The sequence below is a fragment of the Austrofundulus limnaeus genome, unplaced genomic scaffold (assembly GCF_001266775.1).
Source record: "Austrofundulus limnaeus strain Quisiro unplaced genomic scaffold, Austrofundulus_limnaeus-1.0 Scaffold118, whole genome shotgun sequence".
In the NCBI taxonomy this organism is placed as follows: domain Eukaryota; kingdom Metazoa; phylum Chordata; class Actinopteri; order Cyprinodontiformes; family Rivulidae; genus Austrofundulus; species Austrofundulus limnaeus.
The window spans coordinates 1,059,235-1,082,589 of record NW_013952520.1 but is presented as its reverse complement, the minus strand read 5'-3'; the positions used below and the strand labels follow the sequence as shown (position 1 = coordinate 1,082,589).

Genomic DNA, 23,355 nt, shown 5'->3' with positions numbered 1-23,355 from the left:
GACTGAAGAAGTCTCTTGGAGGAGAGACGAAACGTTTCATTAGAGAAGAACCCGTCCAGAAGACCTACACAATTTTTTCTTCTTGTTTGGGTTTATGTTTTTATGTTCTTGTTTTTATTTTTATTTTTATTTAGTATTGTTTTGTAAATTATGTTTTGTTTGAATATATTCTGGGATAAAAGGGACAGACATTATAAGATTTATTCTTTCTGCTACCTTTCATTTTATTTTGATTGTGTATTTTCTTTTATTGTATATAGTTATTTTTTAATGAAATTAATAAATCTTTGAATTGAATTGAATTGAACTGAACATTGAAATCAAGGATAAAACTCTATTGTGCAAAGTAGAAGCCATGTGTACACGTCTTTTCTAGAGCAAAACTCATCAGGGTGACAGTGGCTCAGGAGGTAGGGAGTTTGTCCTGTAACTGCAGGGTTGCTGGTTTAAAACCAACATTCAGTACATTTCAGTTGTTGTGTCCTTGGCCAAGATACTTCACCTGGGTCAGAGGGTCCGTTGGCAGACTCACCTCTGTCTGTGTGCCCCAGGGAGGCTGTTGCTACAATGTAGCTTAGCACCATCAGTGTGTGAACGACTGTAGTGTAAAGTTCTTACTTTATAAAATGCTATACAAGTTCAGGCCGTTTGCCATTTTAATATAACTCAATTAAAATGGACAGAGGCAAAGCGGAAAATTGTTCTGTGAACAGAAGAATACAACTTTAAAGTTTAACTATCCCCACCACCCCCGGTGAATGCACAATCCACACCCAGGCAAGCTTTGAAAAATCCCAACAAAGTGGGCGGTGCCAAGAGACGATGAGGGGCGTGGCCACGTGTGGGTATGAACAAAGGAGGTTAATCGGGGGTGTGGTCAGGATAAGGGAACGAGAAAGCTAGCTTAAACTGACATATTAGCCTCATTCACAGGACAGCTCAGACCGGGACTGATGCATGTTCTGTCCCCCTTGTATCATTCAGAAGACACACTGTAGTGGTCAGGGAGGTTAAAGAGAGCCTGCCTCTGGTGYCCCTCTGAGCCGCCAAGGGAGGTAGTGTCAGACGTTCATCACAGTAAACATGTTGTGCTCCACTTCAGCCCAGCATAGTTCTGCTCCACTCCTCATTTTGTCCCACTCTGCCACAGTTGCTGCATCCATTACAACAACATGGCTTTGAAGAAGACGTGCCTGGTTACTGATTTTTACTTTTCAAATCATTGAGGTTGTATATTGTAAAATCCTTCAGCTCGTTCATGCTGAGAAGTGGATGTAAACTCCTGACAACTGTATGAGTTTATATGACTCAAACATCAGCTACCACTACAGTCTGACAATGTTATGAAATACATTTTTGTTGGTTGTTTTTCCAGAAGCTGTGACGTGGTGTTTTGCAGAAAGACAAACTCTTACCTTGTCCTGCTCAGCTTGCAGTAATCTTGCCTGGTTCTGTTCACTGGATGACTTCAGGGTATCAGTCCTTTGTTCAAGCAGCAGATGACTCTGTTCCATGTACCTGGTCGACCACAGAATCACCTTATTACATCACACAAAAGTTAGGACTGAAAACTTTACAAAATTCTATCAATGAATCTGACTGACCTAAAGTCACATACCTATTGTAGTTTAGAAACATTTTTAAAATGTTGAACTATTTGGTGAACCTCGTCTCGACTGACTGAGCCTTTCGGGGATTCCCCCTTCACACCCAATCATGACACTCACCTGTTAGAATTGGACTTGTAAGGAAATTCTAATTAGGTGGGGTTTTCGTGTTGTGGCGGACTTCCTTTTAATATTTGGATCCTGTTTGTTGCAACCACAAACTGCTAACAGGATGGCCACCGCTGGTTCTTCTCAGGGGAAGAAGGGTGGTGACAAGACTGAGGAATTCACACCCTTGATCTGCCTCCTGCAAACTCTCCATCTCAAAAATGACCCACATCCCCTCTGCATCACAGGCATGGGGTTGAAACATTCAGGAGGAGCTGGGTGAACCTGACTCATGTGACCACTGTTGCTCAATGGCACTGCAGATTTTACCAACTAGGGACATGAGGAAGAAGCAGGGTGAGGGGTTACAGGGGTCTCCTGTACAAGGTTGTGCTGCACCAGTTGACGCCTGCTCGTCAGGGCTTCGCAACCATGGCAGCAAGGGGCCACAGCCGCCACTATTCAATTCAATTTATTTATATAGCTCCAAGTCACACCATACAACATCTCAGGGCACTGTACACATAAAAAATCTAAAGAAGCCAGAAGATTGTGTTGAATCACTTCATCACAAGCTGCGTTTCCATTGCAAATGTGCGCAAAACTTTGTCGATATTCTGTTAATGTTGAAAAACACAGTTTCACAACTGTGTTTCCATTAAGTAAGAAATGCTATTAAAGTCACGCGTGAATACGTTTGTTCTCGCGATAAGTCATTACAAACATGGAGGCAATGGATGTAAACACATGCATAATTGCAACCATGACACTAGCGCTCATCATCAGAGGAGATGTCGGCATCTTATCGAGGCTTTCCAGCAACAAGCCCCTTATAATTGAGAGCAGCTATGTATGCAGCGTTTTTGGGAAATTGTAGTCGGTGAGTTTACTACTTTCTTTTACAGCTTCGTTTACTACTACTTCTACTTTCTGTTGTCTTCTTCATCATCGTCTTATTCGCCAGTAGAAACAGCTGGTTGTTGATCACGTGACTCCCGTGATGCGAAAAAAGTGTTTCCATTGCAGTTTTGTGAAATACACCAATTTCGATACAGCCGAAAAACCACCTTATACTAGCGCAAAACCATTTTGTCGAAAAAAGGAAGTTTTTTCGAAACTGATGTGTTTCCATCGAGCAAATTTAATTTCGAAATTCTAATTTGCGCATTTTCATGGTCAATGGAAATGCAGCTACAGTCTCCCATCCTGAGCAGCTCATTAGTGACAGTAGAGAGGAAAAACTCGCTTTTAACAGGAAGAAACCTCCAGCAGAACCAGAACCAGGCTCAGGACAGACAACATCTGCCTTTATTGGCTGGGTTTGAGAGGATAGGAAAGAGACAGAGAACTACAAGGAATCCAGGTTCCAGTTGCTAGAACCAACACCTCACCAACAAATAAAGATGCCTAGATACGGTTACTGAACATGCAATCCAGGTGTCTCCCATAGTGAGACACAAAGTGAGGTTTGAAAGAGAACTTTTGTTTCAGATAACCCTGGTTCTCTGAAAACCGAGTGAGGTACTTCAGCACACTGCTCTGCTTGTACAAGCTCATGGAAGAAAGGCACACAAAAATGTTGGGACTTGGGCAGGGCTGATATTGGAGCTTCTGGTCACTCCTGAAGGAGCTTCCCTTCCCTACCTTACTCCGTTTTCAAAGAATCAGGATAACCTTTGTGACCAAAAGATACACACTTTGACACCTGCTGACTCACCTTTGGTTCTGGTTGATAAGATCACCGATCTTAAAATTCTGCTCCTCGATACGAGAACTTTTCTCAAAGACTTCCTTTTTCAAAGATTCATTTTCCTAAAAACAATTTTGAAATTATTAGAACTTGATAAAGTAAAAAAAACAACCTAGAAATATTTAGATTACATTTAACCACACATGTAGATTTGCACACTTTATAAGGCCACAAAAACTCATATTTTATTATTTTACGAAATGTCCCATGAGCCTTTGCTACTTGAGCGTCTGGCAAACCTTTTCTAAGTGCACAGACTAAAACAAAAGTGGGCCACTGGCTGCTAACTTAATCATTAAAATAAAGAACTTTTCTTAAAAATTATTTATATTTTATGTATTATATGCATTTGGCCTGCAGCCCTGGACCGATTTTCATTTTGGTCCTCTTGGGGAAAATGTTTGGGCACCCCTGTTTTTGAAGAAATATTTCTTAAATATAGGTTTTTGTTGACAGTATCATCATTGTTTTGCTTTTTTCAACTGTCAAATTAAAACTCATGTTTGAGGATTTGCTGCTGGAAATAGATGAGACTGATTAAACATGATCAGGGTGTATTATAGCATGCTCAGGTTTACTGGTTAAAAAATACTAAATGGCAAAGTACAAGTAATTAAAATACAGTGGAAATTATCCACCTTAAAAAAATACGCTAATGGATCCCAATGACCAATGGTTGATATATTTGTATAGAAACACCACCATAATGAACAAATATCAAATCCTACAAAAAGTCATGAGCATTTTGTGTGTATACCTGGACAATTCTCTGAATATTGTGAAGAACCATGGACGTTTCCATTGTCATGGTGGAAACACTCATGGGATGACTTCCTTGTCTTTGATGATCATCGATCTGTAAGGATGAAAAAAATCAGAAGCAGGTTTTCTAATTTGCTTGAAAGCAAATCAGTTGACATTATTTTCATATAAAGGTTTATACCTTTAAAGAAAGCTGGTCCAACTTATCTGCTACTTTTCCCACAGCTAACCGAATCTCTGTGTTGTGTTGCCGAGCCTCGGTCATCAAGAAAGTAGTAACATCTCCAGGACCTGGAGGATTGACTTAAAATATTTCAGCACTGGAATCTAACAGAAAATTTGAGAATATGATTACTTTCTTGTAGCTGAAGTCAGTAAGCTTACCCATGTATGGAACCGTCTGTACAGGATAGCCAATAGGCTGCACTGGAGGAGCTGCAGGGGGCTGTGTGTAGTAATAAGGCTATGAAACAACATAATGCACTGGTTTCAAGCCATAATAACAGATTAGTTTGTTTTATTCCAGTACCTATTATTCTGTACCCTTTAATATGACATAAAATATAAAGAAGCATCACCTGAAAGGCGTGGCTGCTGCCTGGCATCCCAGACTGAGGGCCAACAGAAGTCATCACAGGAAGTAAGGCAGATGTTGGAGCAGTGTGTTGATGAGAATGGACTTCAAGACAAACAGAACACTTTAACAGATAATCCAGAGCTGCAGAACATATGGAAATAAGTAAAGTGGGAAAAACACTTACTGTGAGCAGAAGCTGGAGCAGCAGATGTAATTTGTACTGGAGAAGGACCTGCAGGACAGTCCTTACTTCTGGTGCCACTGGTGTCCTGGAGTTGAACGTAAAACAATGAGGACTCAAGAACAACACCAGAAATCATTTTCATAGTTTGTGTTTAACAGAAAATAACTGGATAAAACCATGCTAAAGCTAAGAGTTGCTCTTATCTGCAGGTCACACTGACCTTTTCAGATGTTCAAACATTCCACTGATACAGCACTGTATATCTTTATGTTTAGGAATAAAAAAATGTTAAATAAAGTTAATACAAATTTGATAAGTTTTGAAAAGAGAGCTCATTAAACAACTTAAAAAATAAAAGTTTTGTTTTCTTTGCAAACTAATGAGATGATGGCTTAAAACATGCCTCAAATATAACTAAACTAAAAAACAAAACTAATAATATTTATTTCACAATGCAACACATTAACAGCATTTGTTTGTTTTTTCACTATATTTTTTGCCCTTAATACAACCTTTGTGCTACTTTAAATATTGAACCCTATCTAAATATTCATTTAGTATGTAAATGATTTTTTAACGTTTATACTTTTCACAATACTTAACTTATTTCACAAAAAAATCTCCATACGCAAGTAGAACAAGGTCTCTTTAAATCCTCTGAAATCTACATATTTCTCAAAGCTTACAAATCTTTTGCCACTTCTAGATAGTCATTTGCTAATTTTTCTGGCCTTAAGCTACACTTACGTTTTAGTCTTTTACTTCTTTGAGCATCTAACTAGCATTTTGCTACTTTAGGCTGGTAGCTAATGTTTTCTTTTAGCTTTTGGCTTTAACCACTAACTTTCGGCTTCTTCAGCAGTCAATCAGAACTCAGTACTTAAAACTGTATTTTAGCAGAAGATGCAATTTGCCAAGTTTAACATTTTCTTTAGTATTCTTTTTCTATACGAATATACCTTTTAATCCATAAAGATCCTGTAAGGAAAATTTCAAAAACCCTTCATCTATCAAGATCAGCATATCCGGATGCTGTTGGATGACTGAGTAAAATATTTTCATGCTAGTGAGGAAGTCTATCCAACCCGGATACTCAAAGGGCTTCACACTACAGTCTGTGTCCTCATTTAACCATTCACACACCAATCTACTAGATCTTTACAAAGCTAACATGTACAATCATCTACCGGTTCCAGGATGACCCCCCCCCCACCCCAACCACTGCCACAGCTGCCCCACAATCAGTCCAGTACAAGTAAGAAACTAAGGGGTCAAATGCAGACCTCGAGCTCAGAGTCACTGGATTCAGGCTGACTGGCAGCTCCTGTCAGAAAAGGCAGCATTGGTTGACCCATCTTTGCCATGCGGGAGATTAGCTTTGCTTTAGTGGCATCTGGATTCTGAAGAAAATAAAATAAAAGGTTTTCCTTAGAATGATTTGACAAAACTCAAGTACTTTAATACAGATACAATGAATGCAGAGCAGCTGCTTACCGCCAGGTGTTCACTCAGAGAGTTAGACTTTACACGCAGCGGTGTCTCCCTTAGAAGAAATACAAAACAAATCATTAAAAAAACAGAGGTCAAAGACAGACAGAAAGGTTGAGCGTGACACTTTTAAGCTTTTTTTCTCTCTTCGAGGCCTGAAGCTCTTACCCTGGTTTGCCAGGACATGATGCAGTTGCTGGTACAGGAGGCTCTGGGGCCAGATTTTCCACACTTGTGGCTGAAGATGGAGAAGGGGAGGGAGCAGCAGAGTCTCTGGAGCTGGTACTTGTCTGATCAGAACTGCTATCTTTAGAAAACTTTACCTACAAACACAATCTCAATAAACCCTGCTATATATTCCAGTAAAAATATAATCAACCTAAAATGCTGAACCGAAACATTGAAAATAAGAATCAGATAAAGAATGTAGAAAAGTGTACCCTTCGAAGCTCCACTTCAAAGATAAGAGTACTGTTAGCTGGGACTCTGTTAGGGACTTCCTTGGACCCATAAGCTAGACTGGGTGGGATGATAATGAGACGACGACCCGCCTTCTTTATTCCCAGCATCCCCTCCTCCCATCCCTGTCAACACATAGAGAACAGAAGAAGGAATCAGGTGATTACATTAAAACATAAGCTTTTTAATTGTATCATCCAGTTAGGCCAGCTGGTACTCTGTAGATAATCATTCCAAAGCTTCACTTCCTTTAGTTTTTAGCAGAAGTGGGCACAGTTCCACTAACCCACTAAGAGCAGAACTAATACTTTGTTCAGCATGTCCTGATGCATCTCAGTAATCCAGGTAAAAAAATCAAAACGAAAAATTTTTTTATAGGTCTTCTGGACGGGTTCTTCTCTAATGAAACGTTTCGTCTCTCTTCCAAGAGACTTCTTCAGTCTGAGAGTTTCAGGCAAAATTCAGGCTTTTAAACCCTGCCTCCATGTGACTGACACTCACATCACATGGCTATCGTTGACACCTAATTAACACTTACTGTTAACAGGGAGTGGAGTGATACTGGCAATGGCCACACTGTAGGAGGGGGACAACTGAAAACGGAGGCCTCCACCTCTGTTTAATGATGGACGGTCTTTGTTCAGCAGTTTAACTTTATTAATAATTAACAGATTTCATTTCCACCAACAAGAATATCAGTTCATTTCTACTCTGCTAGTAACTTTTGAACATGCTGCACCATGACCCAGATAAACACAAAGTTATAGAATTTACATATATATATACATGGGGCTCAAAAGTACCAGTCAGCCAGTAATTTTCATTGTGTAAAATCTAAATTTAGTTTAGATTGTTGTCAGGCACATTTACAGAAGCATTCTCAGCTGAAACGAGTGCGGCAAAGTTAGTGTAACTCATAAAACGAGGGTGCCTGAAATGACAGGGGTGAGAAAAGATGGACAGCCTCTCCAACCAATCACAATCCATACTGTAGGCCCAGAGGTTTATAGTTACTACGTACTTAGCTACAGTACTTAAGTCATTTTTTTGAGGATTTGTAATTTTAACAAGTATTTTTTTACATTTATTTTTATTTTGTTACATTTAAAAACCTATAAATTATGCTTTTACGTCTTTACTTTAAAACATGTGGTTACTTGTTACAAAATTAAATGTGTTATAAACACAAAATCATCTTGAAAGGAGTTGTTTATGTGCCATAAAAATGAAGCGTTGAATTTACTCAACCAAGTTACGTATGTCAGCTGATTCTGCTAAACCTAGTAGAGTAAATGTGAGGCAATATACAGAACATATGTATACTGCCTCATATTTACTCAACTTGGTTTAGTGGAACCAGTTTGGTTCAGTAAATTCAACAGTTTATTTCTTTCTCTTGTTGCAGGTGTGGAGGCAAGACAACAAATGTGTTGTCTTGTATTTTCTTAATGCACCTCTCTCCTATCTTCTTGTTTCCCTTTCTACCTCTTCTTTCACTTTTCACCTTTTGCTCTTCTTTGTTTACTTTTTCCGTCTTGGTGTCCATTACGAATTAATCCCAAAGCATCATGGTGAAATGTCTTTATGCTGCACTTGTGAAAGTAAAACTGTTGGGCTTCATTTGGACACTCAGACATCAGTTCACATTGCCAGACAGGACAAGGTAAAACAAACAAACAAACAAATAAATACAACAGTTTATTTCTTAGCGAGTGTAAAAGTACGTTTACTTACCTGATTTTTGTGAACAGTTTTATGACTTTTACTTACTTTTTTACTTAGAAATTTGTTTTTACCACAGCCATTTTCTGTTAAGGTATTTTTACTTTTACTTAGTTGTTTTGTTCTAGTACTTACAGTATAGACCTCTGGTTTCAACCAATGAGAATGCAGACTACTGGTGTGTGTCCCACCCCTTTATTTATGTGCTGACAGGAGAGAGCAGCTGCCAGTGCTGCCAACTTAGTGACTTTGTCACTAGATTTAGTGAGTTTTTAAACTTCTAAACAACTTAAAAAACAAAACAACAACAAATCTAGACCCGGCCTACAGAACACCAATAGAGAGCATCATAACCACCGAAATCACTGTCTGGTATGGGAATACAACACAAGCAGAGAGGAAGGCTCTGGAAAGAGTCAAAGACTGCAGAGAGGATGGTAGGAACAAAACCTCCCTCCATGGACTATGTATGCCCAGCGCTGTCCAAAAGTAGGACTCACTCTCTACTCTGGCACAAAACCTCTTTTTGTGTTTTTGGTGTTATTTGAAATGTTTGATTATGACTCAGATAACAAGAATTCCAATGTGACTGGACTGCTGCTTTATGCACAAATCTTTGTATCTTGTATTCACTCCTAATGAGTATTTATTCACAGAAAAATATCATCAGTTTTTGTAAAGACTGTGTAAAAGTCAAACATATTTTAATCCTATATCATGAGAGAAAAATGGCTCCCATTTAGAAGATAATATGACAAGATGAGTTATGACAAGTTAACAATCTTCTTTTGAATTAGTTTGACTAAAACTATTTCTTGTAAAATAACATAATTTTGACTCACTTTTATTACTTTTCCAGCTCCGAGTTTAAGTCGCAGGAACTTGTCTTTGTTCTGGTTGGAATCGAAAACCTAAAATGATTTTCCAAGTTTAATAATCGGATCAAGACAAGTCACAAGAGGTGAAGCTGATAAAGTCAAACTGATGTGAGACCTGTCCTATCGTGTGGTTCTGCAGGAGCCAGCCTGTGTACACCACCTCCAAGGAGTCCCCATTCTCCACCGCCTGGCCCTCACCGAGACTCAGATCCTGAATCACCACTGAATCCAAAGAGGATGTGCTGTTTGCTTTGGCCAAACACACCTGATTATGAAAACAGACAAGAGCTTGTTAAATCAAAGAAAGAAAAAAAAAAGAGAATAAAATATAAAATCAGACTCTTGTTTTATCAGCTGAGAACTGTTGCTCTTTGAACACATCCTTGGCTTCCCCAAAACATCACAAATGTAAGCAATGGGTTGGATAAGCAGTGTGCTCTCTCTTATATACCTGAAAATAACTGACTGAGCTTTTAGATCATCTTTAGCAGCAGTAACTCTCAGTAAACATCATTAGTCTCATATCTTTGTGGAGATGATTTTGGTCAACTCTTCTTTTGTTGGTTTAGTTTAACTTTAAGGACTATGTTTCAACACAAATGTATTTAAAAATACAATTTGACTTTGTCAGGGTCAAAAGCTCAAGACAATTATATTAATTTTCATGTCTAAAATCAAGCAATGAAAATATACAAAAATTATTAAAAAAAGAGCAAAAGGTAGCCAAGCATAAATCTTCTAAAGACTGATAATACTGTGTATGGAAACCAAAACTCAGCATTGATGTGGCACAGAGAGTGGCGGCTGGTGGAATTTTCTCCAGGTGGGACTACAACTCCAAAATAGACGTATCCCAAAAAGCAATCAAACATGTACTAAGTTGTATCACGCCAGTGTATTTATTAAACAAATGACAATAATAAAACAGCATTACAAAGTCATGTAGTGTTTTATTTTTAGTACATAAATTTTGCTCTTCTGTTACTGAGAAGCAAATTTCTTCATGACTGGTTAAATTCAGGATGTTTTAACCAGAGAGCATGGTCAGTGCAGTGAGATGTGATGTCACTGAGGAAAGTCTGGATTGTCTTCAGTGTTCAGCTCCTCTCAGATTCAGCTGTGGTCAGAGGAGATGTGATGAGARYCTTCAKCAGAGTCACAGTCTCTGAAGATGCAGATTGTTCTCCATGAAGAGCTCCACAGCACCACTGCAGCTCCTGATCTCATAAAAGCCTGTTCAGTGTTTAGCTTGGTCCTGTTCAGCACTGCAGCCTCCATGGTGGTGAAATGGAGACCTGCAGGAACGTCTGCCTGCAGCTCTGATCAGATGCTTGTGAATGGCTCAAGATGATGTCACAAACCTAAACAAAAAATAAATGCACAAATTTAATTCAGTATGGAGATGGCTACAAGTGAACTTTATAATATTCAATACATAGAAAACAACTGAAGTTATGAATACACATGTTAATTTATTAACAACAAATTGTTGCACCTCTAAGGTATTATATTATATTATATTATATTATATTATATTTAAAGCTGTGTTAACAATTATAAAACAATATAACTATTATACTATGATTAAAAGCACAACTATATTATAGCACTACTATGATTAAAAGCATTACAAAATTATTTTAGCTTTTTTTCTTACCTGTTTAAATCCATGCTGGGTCAGATCCTGATGCTTTAAAAATGAGGCAATGAATCAAAACAAACCATTAGCCTCGTTAAAAGCAGTTAGCTTAGCCTGTTGCTAATCCAGTTCTTGGAAAATAATAGAGTGTAAACTCTCCCTCTGTCTTTGTTCTGCTGCTTTTCTTGTCCAGCAGATCTGGTCCAAGCTTTTTTACTTTAAGCTTCTCCTGAAGTGTTCTGGTCTAAAACACTTTTTTGTTTTAAGAAACTTAGCTAAATTGTTTAGCTTCTCCATTTCTTAACATGTTAATCTTGCTGCCTGGCATCGTATCTACTCAGCCTGCACCAAACCATGCCCACATCCACTCACACTGGAGGCATGTTTTTGTACGTCCACCCTAATTGGCTGAATCCTGTGGCTTTGGGCTGATCCTGGGCTGAACAGAATTAGCCCCAATGTGCCTCAAACCGAGGGGGCGTGGCGAGACGTCTGTCAATCATTCTGAACCAGGACACACATTACATGAAAATGGGCTGTGAATAGTTAGCCCTGCAGAACGACCCTGGGATCTTCCCAGTTGGTTTGGCACCAGTTTTCCTTGTAAATTTCACAAAATACGATATATTATTTTCAAAATTTGTTTATTTTTAAGTTGTTATTTATAAATTGTATATAATTATATTATAATTTTATTATATTGTTTATTTTAACATTTTTATTGTGAACACCAGGGAGGGCTTAGCCCTACTAGCCCACTTATACCAGCCGTCAATGGGCACAGGTATAACACAATGACACCCTCCCAAAAAGAATGGAGTGACAGCTTTAATGTTAGCTTTTATGATGACATGACCAAATTCCCAAATAAAGCTATTACCACTTACATAATTTTATGTTTTTCTGTTAGAACCAAAAAGACTTACAATTCAGGAAGAAACTAGAAGAATTATAGAGACTCACTCACTGTTGATCAGTTAACAGTATGTCACTTTTCTGTACCAAACTGCTCACAACATTCACAAAGTGCTGTTTCCTGCTGAGTCTCAATTCAGTTAAATAGCTAATTATTAACAGGAAAATACTAAAATATCATTTTGTTTATATACTGGTAATTGACAAAACAGATTTTCAGTATATAAACAATATGAAACATAAATTAAAAGTCACAACAATTATTTTATATCATTTTTAAAACAGTTTATAGCTGCTGTTGAGAGTGAGGACAAAATGTTTGTACAAGATACAGAGTAATTTGGAAGACTACGGTAAAACATTAGTTTAGGCTTATACAGCTCTAGAAAAAATTAAGAGACCACTTTAAAATGATCAGTTTCTATTATTTTACTCTTTATAGGTATATGTTTGAGTAAAATGAATATTGCTATTTTATTCTATGAACTACTGACATGTCTCCGAAATTCCAAGCAAAAATTTTGTATTTTTTATTTGCAGACAATGAGAAATGGTCAAAATTACAACAAAGATGCAGAGCTTTCAGACCTCAAATAATGCATGGAAAGCAAGTTCATTTTCATTTAGAAACAACAATACTAATGTTTGAACTCAAGAAGAGTCCAGAAATCATAATTTGGTGAAATTATTTCACCCAAAAACAGAGAAACTGTGCAGTGGTCTCTTAATTTTTTCCAGAGCTGTATACGTCCTTTATGCAGAGGTTTTTTTCTTTTTGTAAACTCGTACAGTGTCCTTGTAGGGACACAAAGATGTTTTCTTTTATCCCTCATCTACCTTCATGTTTGCCTTTTCTTTTTTCTGCAAGAGTAGTGCCTCTCTATGGCTGCAGGACCTGGGGATCCTGTCCTCCCATGTATATGATTCTTTTGTTTTGTCTCTGAACTGTTCCAAACTGTAATTTCCCTTTGGGATCAATAAAGTATTTGAATTTAATTTACAGCAACAATTTTTTTTCTCCAAAAAATTTTTAACATCTTAGAACGCTGCATTCCAAGCCATGAATATGTGTCACATGAACTTTGAGAACATTCCAAAAAAAGAAAGGAAAATCGCAATGCAGATATTCTCCCTTAAAAGTTGCCAAGTTACTGGATCCAGAACTCCTCCCAAAACCCTTTTCCATTTAGTTTCTGTAACTGCAGTGTCAGAGCTATGTTTTTTGTAAACTAACCTGTTTATTGATTTGTTGCTGTATGGAAATGTATGTATTGAAGAACTAAAAATGAGCTTTGTTTTTGGCATACTGCTTTGGATTTTGACTTAGTTGTTGTAAGATAACATGTGAGGTAGTATTCACCTCATTTTAAAGGACCTATCACACGATAACATTTTAGACAACTTATGCTGACATATGCAAAATTTGTCCAGCACGCTGGTGTACAGTAAGCTGCATGAGTAAGGGTTAATGTTTTAACATGTTACCAACATGATGATAAATGATGCCCAGATAGTAATTTTGTACATGCTCCAAATGTTCAGCCTATGCCAACATATTGTTTTTTAAGTTACAGGTATGCTACAGATAATTTATACAGAAGTTCATATAGTTACAATTGGTTACTCAAAAGTGAACACATGTCTGAAACAAGTGAGGCAATTCTGAATGGAACACCTAACTTTTTTTAACCTCTAAATTTACTTATGCAGAGCTTCTGTCTAAAGTCAGCTTAAGTAATTCATAATGATTTTTTTTTTTGTATTGTTCCAATCCAATTTTATTTGTAAAGCACTTTATGCACGACAGCAGACCAAAGTGCTGTACAGAAACAACATTCAAACACAACTCATGCAATACAAATTTAATCAAACAACACCGGAAAATTAAAAGCAGGAATTAAAAATGGTCAAATGCCTAAAACCTAATTTAAAATCTACAATAAAATCAAGAAAACTTCTACAAAAATAAAATCTGATCAAAACGGGTAAAATCTGGTACAAATTGACAACGCAATCTCTTACACTGTGTCAAAAGCCAAAGAAAACAAGTGGGTTTTAGGATATGTTTTAAAGACAGCCATTATTTTCCACAGGCAAACTATGCAAACAAAATCAACAGAACTGATGCAAAAAAAAACCAATTTGTTTTCTTATCTGACCAATTAATGCATTGGTCAAAGTATAGTAATGTAAACAAGTTGAGTACATCTAAATCACCTGGATTACTTACCTCCTTGCAGAAATCTGAAGCGCTTTTCTCTGAGTCAAACATCAGGGACCAGTTCTGCCTCTGGTCATCATAAAAAGTGCAGTAATTGTTTGGCTGTACCTAAAAGATAAAAACAACATATATTTCTAACTTCACTATGTATTTTAACAATCAGTTTATTATAAATTTCCTTTCTAATCCAAGACCTCAGCCTAGTCAAGGAAAAGCACAAGAGCAATTAGCTTTTAAGATGATCTGCGTCTCCACCTTTTATGAGTCAACATACCGTGAAAACAAAGCCCACATGAATCTTGGCAGCAGTAACTTGCTTCTGTTGGCTCAAGTACAGAAGCAATTTGTACTGAAGGGGAAAAAAAGCACATTGCACATTAACCATTAAAACCAAAAGTCCCACTAATAATCTCAAACGAGTGACCAAGTTTAAGCCCAACCTCTTTTGTTGTGTGGCTGCCCAGCACAGCTGCTCCCAGCTTTCCTTGCTTTGTGTATTGACCGTTCACACTACACGAGACAGAGAAGGAAGAAAAGCATTTCACAAGCAGAATATTTGGAGAGCTGGAACTTCATAGATTTAAATTTAGCATCAAGGTTTGTGAGTTTGTTGTGGGAATGCTAAATAAGCATGACACTATTTTCCTCTTCATAGTTTAGATTTTTTTGCACTGTAACGACTTCAGCAAACTTTAAGCTCCTTTACTGTTCAGATTTACCAGCCAAAGTCAGTTGATTTTTTTTTTAGTTTAAGAAAATTAACGACCTTTCTAATCCACCTTGTACATGTAAGTGGAGCTGCAGAATTTCAAGAATTGTTTTAACAGGAATTAGTTTTTATTTTTCAGCATAAGAGAACGAGAAAAATAGACCAAACTCCAAGCAAATCCTTTATTTAAGACAACATAAGGAAACAGACCAGGGGTCAGATTTATAAAACTGGCGTTTGCACAATATGAGTCCAGAAACTTGCGTACACCACTTTTCACGCCAAGGTTGTGATTTATTAAATCCAAACTTGACGTGAAAATGTGCGGTGCCTCACAGTGCAACACAGATGGTGAAGTGAGGAATTAGAGCCACACTGTGTGATCACTGTCAGATATTTAATTTACCTTCAGAATCAGACTTAGATTTTTATTCAACTTTACCATCAGCTTTCTTAACAGTATTATTTATGCTTCTGCTGCTGAGCCATGAGAACCTTTGAAATAAAATAAAAAACTTGAATCTAGTGCTGGGCGGTATACCGTTTTGTTCCGAATACCAGTTTTTATTTTTGTTATGATGTGAATTTTCTGAATACCGGACATTCCGGTTTAAATAGCGGAACGTTTCGTCGTGGCCGCCAGTGAACTGTTGTTTCCCAGGGGACATTTTTCCTTGCTGCACCGCTATGAGCATTAGCTGTGTCCAAAACGACAGGCCGGGTCCTCCGGAGGACCCAGACTCCCCGGTCTCGGCGGGCCGGGTCCTTGGTAGACTGGGAAGACCGGAAAAAAAGAGGCTGTGAATTTGGACGGTCTAGCCTCCCCTCCTTACCCCGGCGTACGTCTTGTCACCTAGCAACTGTGACGACGCTAAACAAGCAAACTTTAATCAAAACTAGAAAAATATCAATACATTAGCATTATTAATATCACAAAACTATAAAATTAACTTAAAAGTATTATTTGAAGAACTAATTGACCCACTGTAGGTTCATGTTTATTTCGCGTTTTTTATGACGAAAAAATAATATTTAAAAACATGTCCATACAAATGATAAAAGTGTTAGAATTACAACCGCTAAATCTTTTTAATTTTTATATCACCATATTTTTATTTAAAATGTATTCTTTTCACTCGCTTCGTCCACCATTTCTAGCATAAAAAAAATCTCCGGTCGGGCCGCAATGCATTATGGGATACGCTGGGCGGGAAGGATCCAACAGACCTGTCCTTCGATTCGGGCCAAAGGAAGGACGTATTTGTCGGCCGCATCGGAGGAGTCTTCAGTTTTGGACATCCTTCGTCACGGCGCTGTGACGTATGTGGCCGACAAATTCGACCTTCGGAGGACCCGTCCTGCCGTTTTGGACACAGCCATGCTAATGTTTGGAGCAGCTAGTTGCAGCAGTGGGTGGCGATTCTGCTGCTTATATTGACTGAGGTTAAAAAAAACATCCCGTTTTCGCCGTCGCTGAACACCTCTTCAGTGACGTGAACAGTTAGATTTAACGCGGTTAGTTAATATGGAGACGTTATGCTGATGGAGACTTAACGTGGTTCTATTGTGAAAAGCCTGCAGGAAGTAGTTCGTAGTGGAGTTGGAATTGACTGGTGTGCAAGGTGAGTCGTGCTGATAAGCTTTAATAAATAACATAAAACAATAAACTCGATCATAATCTTTTCTTAACCCTCCTCCTTCACGACTGGACCAAAATGCGTGACTACTGTCTCCAACCACCAGTCAGAGAAGAACAGACACAGAGGAGGGAAATAGAGACACAGACAGAGGGACAGTAAAAGAAAAAAAGTCAATAAGCAGGGTTTGTACATTTTATTATCAGCTGAGCTGTGATGAAAAGAAAAATACTGTCAAATACAGTGAAACCAGTGAAAATGTTGAAAATACCATGATATAAAATTTTGATCATATCGCCCAGCACTACTTAAATCTTAAATAAAAGTTCCCGTGCGCAATTCCATTCATGTGCTTCCTCCTCAGACGACCCTGACCCACAGACCCCTCCCTGACCCACAGACCCCTCCCTGACTCACAGACCACTCCCTGACCCACAGACCCCTCCCTGACCCACAGACCCCTCCCCGATAAGAACAGCAGGACAGCAAGTCACGCTTTGGATACACGTGCAGGGCGCATCCACCTCGCCAGAGTGAATGTTATAAAACTTCACGTTTAAAGTCTGTGTTTGTCACGCGCGCGGGGCGGGGGTGTCTGCCGCGGATAACAGAGCAGGCAGGAGGGGGAGAGGACGAGGAGAAGAGCGGTGGACTTATTTCTAATTTTATCTGACTTATTTGTTTTTATCGTTCTGCAGGCTCTGAGGGAAAATTAATTTAAAGCTGAGGTTTTTTTTACAAAAATTGTTAGATTACTCTACATTGTCAACCTCCTGTCAACCTCCAGACGTACGGAGGAGCATGTCTGAGCCAATCACTTTTGTTGGCATTGATCAGCTGACCGATTTAAATACATCTTAACATTCATGAGGTACTTTACATTGACTGTTTATGGTTGAGTGTGGGCATGTAGAGGGTAGAACCTGAGAAATGTGCGTACGCACGGTTTTATAAATCTGAATTTTTTTTGGTGTACGCCATTTCTGCCTTTTGGTTGTACATTCACTTTTAGTATGTTTCCACACAATCCTTTATAAATGAGACCCCAGAACCTGTTCATGGAAGGACTCTACGGAAGCGAAGAGCTGATGTTTTCTACCTATAATTTCCCCCATGGTTTTCTCCAGATGACGAGATAATTTACCAATTTTTTTTCTCAAGTGAACAAGTTATGGGTTTCCTTTTAGATTGGTTTTCTTAAAACCTTGCCAAGAAGAACGAACTCAAGCTGAAAATCTCAGCTCGTGGAGAAGCTGGCATTGATCAACGCAACCATCATAGGCTGAAACTGTCTTGTCCAGATAACTTTCATTTCAGCCCGCATCATTTAAGCAGACGGCTGGCCCAACTGCAGCTAAGCAGGCTTTAAACGTCATCAGTGACTGGCCGAGGGGACCAGGCCATCTTCATGTTTACCGAAAGATGCACACGAGGAAAACCATAACTCGTTATTGCTGATAACGAAATAAATATCACGTTATCTTGAGAAAAATGGTTTTCTTGAGAAAAATGGTTTTCTTGAGATAATGACATTTATGCATGAGAAAAATTTTATAAGCGAAAAACGTGACTCTTGGCTTCCATGAAGGACACCTTCAAAACGTGCACATAATTTGATGTGGCCTGTTGGCATAAATCATACAAAAGGGGCATGGTGTCACGTATCTTAGTGGACTTGGCTTTAGTAGTGGGTTCGATGCCATTGCATAAAACTGTGCCTAGCCCAGACGAAGACCCGTGTTCTCTTTTTAAAACTGGAATTCTGCTTTGTGAAATTTAAAATTAGCTTTTAGCTTGTCCTGATGCATCTCAGTAATTCAGGTAGAAAAAAATCAAAAAAGAAAAAAAAGTAGGTCCTCTGGATGGGTTCTTCTTTAGTGAAACGTTTCGTCTCTCCTCCAAGAGACTTCTTCAGTCTGATGAGTTTCAGGTGAACTCAGCCTTATAAGCACTGCCTCCACATGGTGGACAAACAAGATGGTCACATGCAAAAGAGGGCCATCGCCTAACAATAGGCTTGATTAGTTCTATTGTTCATCGAGGGTCATGTGCCCCATCACCTGACTTATTGGTTTGGATGCTGTGGTTCTTAGGTGTCGTGTTATGTGTATGTAGTGGATGCAAGCAGGGCTTGACGTCCCCTTGTTTTTGTCTCTCTTTCCCTCTTTGTGTTAGTTATCGTTGGGGCCCTGATTCACATTATTTTGCTCACAGGGGGCTGAGTCATACTTGCAATGACAGCGTTGTAGGAGGAGGACAACTGGACACGAAGGCCTCCACCTCTGTTTAATGGTGGATGGTTTTTCTTCACAAAGATGGCTTCCTTTACTCCTCTCTCAAACCAACGTTCCTCTCAATCAAGGATGAGAACATCTTCATCCCTGAAAGAGTGACCGCTGGCCTGTAGATGAGTGTAAACTGCAGAGTCCTGACCTGACGACATAGCTTGTCTGTGCTGGTTCATTCTTTTGAACAGTGGCTGTTTTGTTTCCCCAATGTATAACTGATCACAGTCCTCCTGGCACTTAACAGCATATACTGTATTACTCTGTTTTTGCCGAGGAACTGGATCTTTGGGCTTTTGGCTTGTGTTTATGTAATTTCAGCTTCTGTTGTGCTAATTTTTCTTTAGCTATTTTTAGTTTTTGCTGTGATTATTTTAGCTTTAACAACTTAGTTTTAGCTTCAACAATTTTCAGAAGCATTCAGCACTGTGTTCACACTGTATTTTCACAGACTATGCTAATTGTTTGTCATTTCTGTGTTTATTAGAAAGAGCAACTTTTCTCTTCAATGGGTAATGGGAATAGTGTAACCTAATTTAGAGGTATTCATTGCTTACCAAAATAAAAGACAGAAAATAATAAATTACTGAGTAAATACTTTCAGATGGTTTTGAACTCACAATCTGAAGGCTTGAACTGCTGCAGCAAACAACACTGCAGGAGCTCCAGGTGGTGGGGTTGCTTTCTGATTGGCTGGTCCTGTAAACATGTAAAAACAATCAGGGTAGCCTCCTTCATCAGGGTCATTAGTGTTTCAGTACTGATCTTACCAAGACTGGAGCTCTTTTTGGGCTGTTTGGGAGCTGTATACTGGAATGACTCATTCCCCTGACTGGCTTCTTGGTCTAGCCCAAAAAGGGAAGCCAACTTGGCTCTGCCAAAAAACAAAAAACAAAACCTGAAATAAACTTTTGTGAAGATTCATGTTTCTTGGGTCAGAAGAATAAAAGAGCATTTGGTTATTACTGAAGACTTACCTTTAAATAAATGAAACATGATTTATTTGACAAAAGAACAATAATTTAAAGGCTAAGCGTTTCTTGAAGGGAATTATATTGCACTACATATTTAACTAAAACCACCTTATTATGAGAACTGATAAGAGTTAGTTGTCATTGCTTTGCCTATATAGTGTCTTCTGATGGAAGGCCCTGTCACACTATAACGGTTTAGACAACTTATGCCAACTTGTGAAAAGTTTGTCCAACACTTCATATGTCTGACCTGAAGACGCAATTTACAAAAAAATTACAAGAAGCCTCTTTTGAACCTATCCATACTAGGGTTGGGCAATATTGGCAAAAAAATCACGATTAATTGTGGTATTTAGCCCCTAACAATTAATTTGACGATTAAACCCCTGGAGTCCCTGGACATCCTTATGTCCTGGTCACATGACCAATTTAGGGGGAAAGATTTGCTCTTCGTAAAAATCTGTTCCAAATTGTGTAAAAATTACAGACTTGAGATGATACATTAAATTTTAAATTATGTCGATAAATAAATTACAGAACTTTTTTTTATGTTCATCATATTTGAAGTTGAGAGGAGCACCAAGCAGACTGACTGGAGAACTCTCAAGTCAGTCTGCCTGGTGGCATTAATCGTATTAATCGTCAAGTGCCAAAAAATAATCGATTAACGTTTTTCTGATGATTTATTGCACATGATACGATTATGCCCAACTCTAATACATACTGTAATGATAACAATTAGATTGAATATATAGTCAAAACAAGTAAAACAGTCAAAAAAATCAACATAAACATTGGGCATGCATGGATGAAAGGATTTTGAAAAGTTGCAATAAAATATTTAAAGGCCAAACATTCCACAAATGAATGGAGTATTTGTCCTACAACACAGTATCTCAAATTTTGAGCTGCGGATTGGGTGATTTAGGATGGAATGTCCTAAAAGAAACTGAATTATAGCATTTTTGTTTGGGCTAATGCCATTTAACTGAGTTATCTGTCATTCATGGGCTATTTTGTTAACAGACAGGGCTGGCTAAATCAGTTGAGTTCTTGAGAAATGTGTAGCATTGGTAGCATGTTTTATGTATGACTCTTAGTTACTACAACACTTACTTTTAGCTCAATCTCTGTAAAATTGAATTAAAGCAATCTTTGCATTTGCTAAGCTCAAATGGTAGCCATCTTAAGAAGGGTTGACTCCAAAGGGTAAAGAGTTGTAGATGCACACCTAATGATTATTTCCTGAAGGTTTTATTCAAGTTGGTCCAGTGGTTCATGGAATATTTTGCTAACAAAGAGAGGTCTGACTCTTATAGTTGTTGGCCAAGTTTTTAGAATAAATTTCACACAATATTAACAGAGATTGTGTTGAACATCGGTCTCAGCTACTACCACACCAAATTATGGGTCTGTAAAACTGACTGAGTTAGAGTCATTTTTGGTGCTTTATAAAGGTCAGTGGCAGCCATGTTGAATTGAGTTTATTCCAAACAGCCAGTCATAGACGTGCATTTAGTGATTACATTCTAAGTTTTATTAAAATCTACCTGGTGATTCATAAATTATTTTGTTAATAGACACACAAAAACACAGTTCTTCTATCCTCATGGGGACTTTGCATGGACTTCCACTCATTTAATGGCCATTTCTACAGTCTAACCCTGACCACTTACATAAAAGCTAACCTCACACATACATACCAGACCCTAAACCTAAACTAAACTCAATTCACACCTTGGTCCTAAACCAAACCCCTGACACACCAATGGTATTTCCCCCACTGGGGACCAGGAACACTGGGTCCTCACTAGACTGTGTGTTCTGGGAAAATGGTCCCCACCAGGTAGCAAAAACATGTACAMACACAGATATTTAAAAACAATGCTGTCTGCCTTCCCCTTTCAGTGGCAAAACAAAAACCAAAAGTTTCTAGAAGCATAAGTGTAATTTGCCCACCTGTAGATGTACCAAAATGCTGTTAAGTTTCAAGAACAAAAGGCTTATGCAACACTTCCAAGAATGTTGCGTGTTGATTTTTTACCAAGAATTAGTTTTTACAGATTACACACTAATAATGTAGAACATAAACAGTTACAGTACCGGTAATTTATGAAAGGCTTTATGTTAGTTCACATGACACTTTCCACTTGTGAACAGAGCTAACCGCTTAGTGAAAAAAAAACTAAACGTCTTCTTCTCCTTCTTTTACATGAGTCATTCTCAACAGATACTGGGTGCTAACACATCTCATGCAAGATCTTGCAATATCACAAGATTGCACATAATTAAGGTTTGACCAGAACAGCTCTCACTCAGCAGTTTCAGTCTTTTCACACAGCATCTCTTTAAAATTACATTAACACTTCAAACATGTCTTTAGTTTGTTTTGAAACTAGAGAAAAAAACAACTACTTTCCTTCTTTTTCAACCTACAAGTAGCTAAATTACTTTAGTGTGACGGATATGCTCAGCAGCCTGGTACTGACCCCTGGAACTCCTTCCACTGGTAATCACTGCAGTCTCCCAGAATCGACATGAGGGCCTCATCTCCGACAGTAACCAACCGGCTCAAGGAGGGGCAACCTGTTTGCATAAGTGAGTCAGAATCCTGATATTATTTTTGTTCCAACGCTTCAGTCCAGGGCCACGCTGAAGCTCCCAGTTCCCCCGTGCGATCACAGCAGTGTGGTAGATTCAACAGCACAGGAGGTCAGCGCTGCATGTTGGCTGAACACGACGGGCCGGAGCAGAAACTTTTGACTCCTTTAACAGGCAGCATGTGAGAGGAATTAGCTTAAAACCACTCCTCTGCTGCCGTGAGACGAGTCATGCAGAAAGCACCGTGTCTGTCTGAGAACGTGGCAAAGCTGGGACTGAATGTGGCTGAGAGWTATTCATCACCTGCTGCATAAAGGCGAGAGTGGGCAACCTATTTCCATGTGTGTTAGCAAAATCTCTCCCAAATCACTGAACAAATTGTTTTAAAACTTGCAGAAAGTAATCACTGGATAGATCCACAACCAACTCAAGATGGCTTTTATAATAAACTGATCTTAAAATACACAAAAATAGATGTAAATGCTATTTTTTTCTTTTACATTTAGAGTAAAAAATTCATACTAGAACTTAAGCTGAGTCTGACCTTTAACACATTACTAGATCTTTGTTTAAAATCTTGCCATCATCTGTTTGGAGTCAAATTCACCTGTCTGTTCGCAAAATACAACATGAACCTAGAGATACAGTTGAAACCAGAAGTTTACATACACTACGTAAAAATATGCTTTATGTATATTTTTCACACTGTGACGTGAAGTCAGAATACAGTAGGTCAGTTAGGATTACAAACATTTCTTCTATTTGCTAAATGCCAGAATAATGAGAGAATTTTAAGGCAATTTTTATAGCCGCCACACCTACCTGACCATATAAACACA

The 23,355-nt window shown here is 38.4% G+C and overlaps 1 protein-coding gene across 1 annotated transcript in view; it reads right to left on the bottom strand.

The window, feature by feature from the left end:
• Positions 1-22,587, bottom strand: part of fkbp15b (FKBP prolyl isomerase family member 15b) — a 38,371-nt gene extending 15,784 nt beyond the window's left edge. The window contains exons 1-19 of the mRNA XM_014014701.1: positions 22,405-22,587; positions 19,712-19,815; positions 19,562-19,640; positions 14,751-14,820; positions 14,585-14,659; positions 14,320-14,418; positions 9,651-9,800; positions 9,500-9,568; positions 6,917-7,060; positions 6,645-6,799; positions 6,483-6,531; positions 6,272-6,388; positions 4,989-5,073; positions 4,806-4,906; positions 4,612-4,690; positions 4,409-4,530; positions 4,223-4,321; positions 3,433-3,527; positions 1,416-1,518 (exon numbers count right to left, since the gene is read on the bottom strand). Coding sequence (XP_013870155.1) covers positions 1,416-1,518; positions 3,433-3,527; positions 4,223-4,321; positions 4,409-4,530; positions 4,612-4,690; positions 4,806-4,906; positions 4,989-5,073; positions 6,272-6,388; positions 6,483-6,531; positions 6,645-6,799; positions 6,917-7,060; positions 9,500-9,568; positions 9,651-9,800; positions 14,320-14,418; positions 14,585-14,659; positions 14,751-14,820; positions 19,562-19,640; positions 19,712-19,815; positions 22,405-22,511 — 1,902 coding nt within the window. The 5' untranslated portion in view covers positions 22,512-22,587. The remainder of the gene's footprint in view (positions 1-1,415; positions 1,519-3,432; positions 3,528-4,222; positions 4,322-4,408; positions 4,531-4,611; positions 4,691-4,805; positions 4,907-4,988; positions 5,074-6,271; positions 6,389-6,482; positions 6,532-6,644; positions 6,800-6,916; positions 7,061-9,499; positions 9,569-9,650; positions 9,801-14,319; positions 14,419-14,584; positions 14,660-14,750; positions 14,821-19,561; positions 19,641-19,711; positions 19,816-22,404) is intronic.
• Between the last annotated feature and the right edge of the window lie 768 nt (positions 22,588-23,355).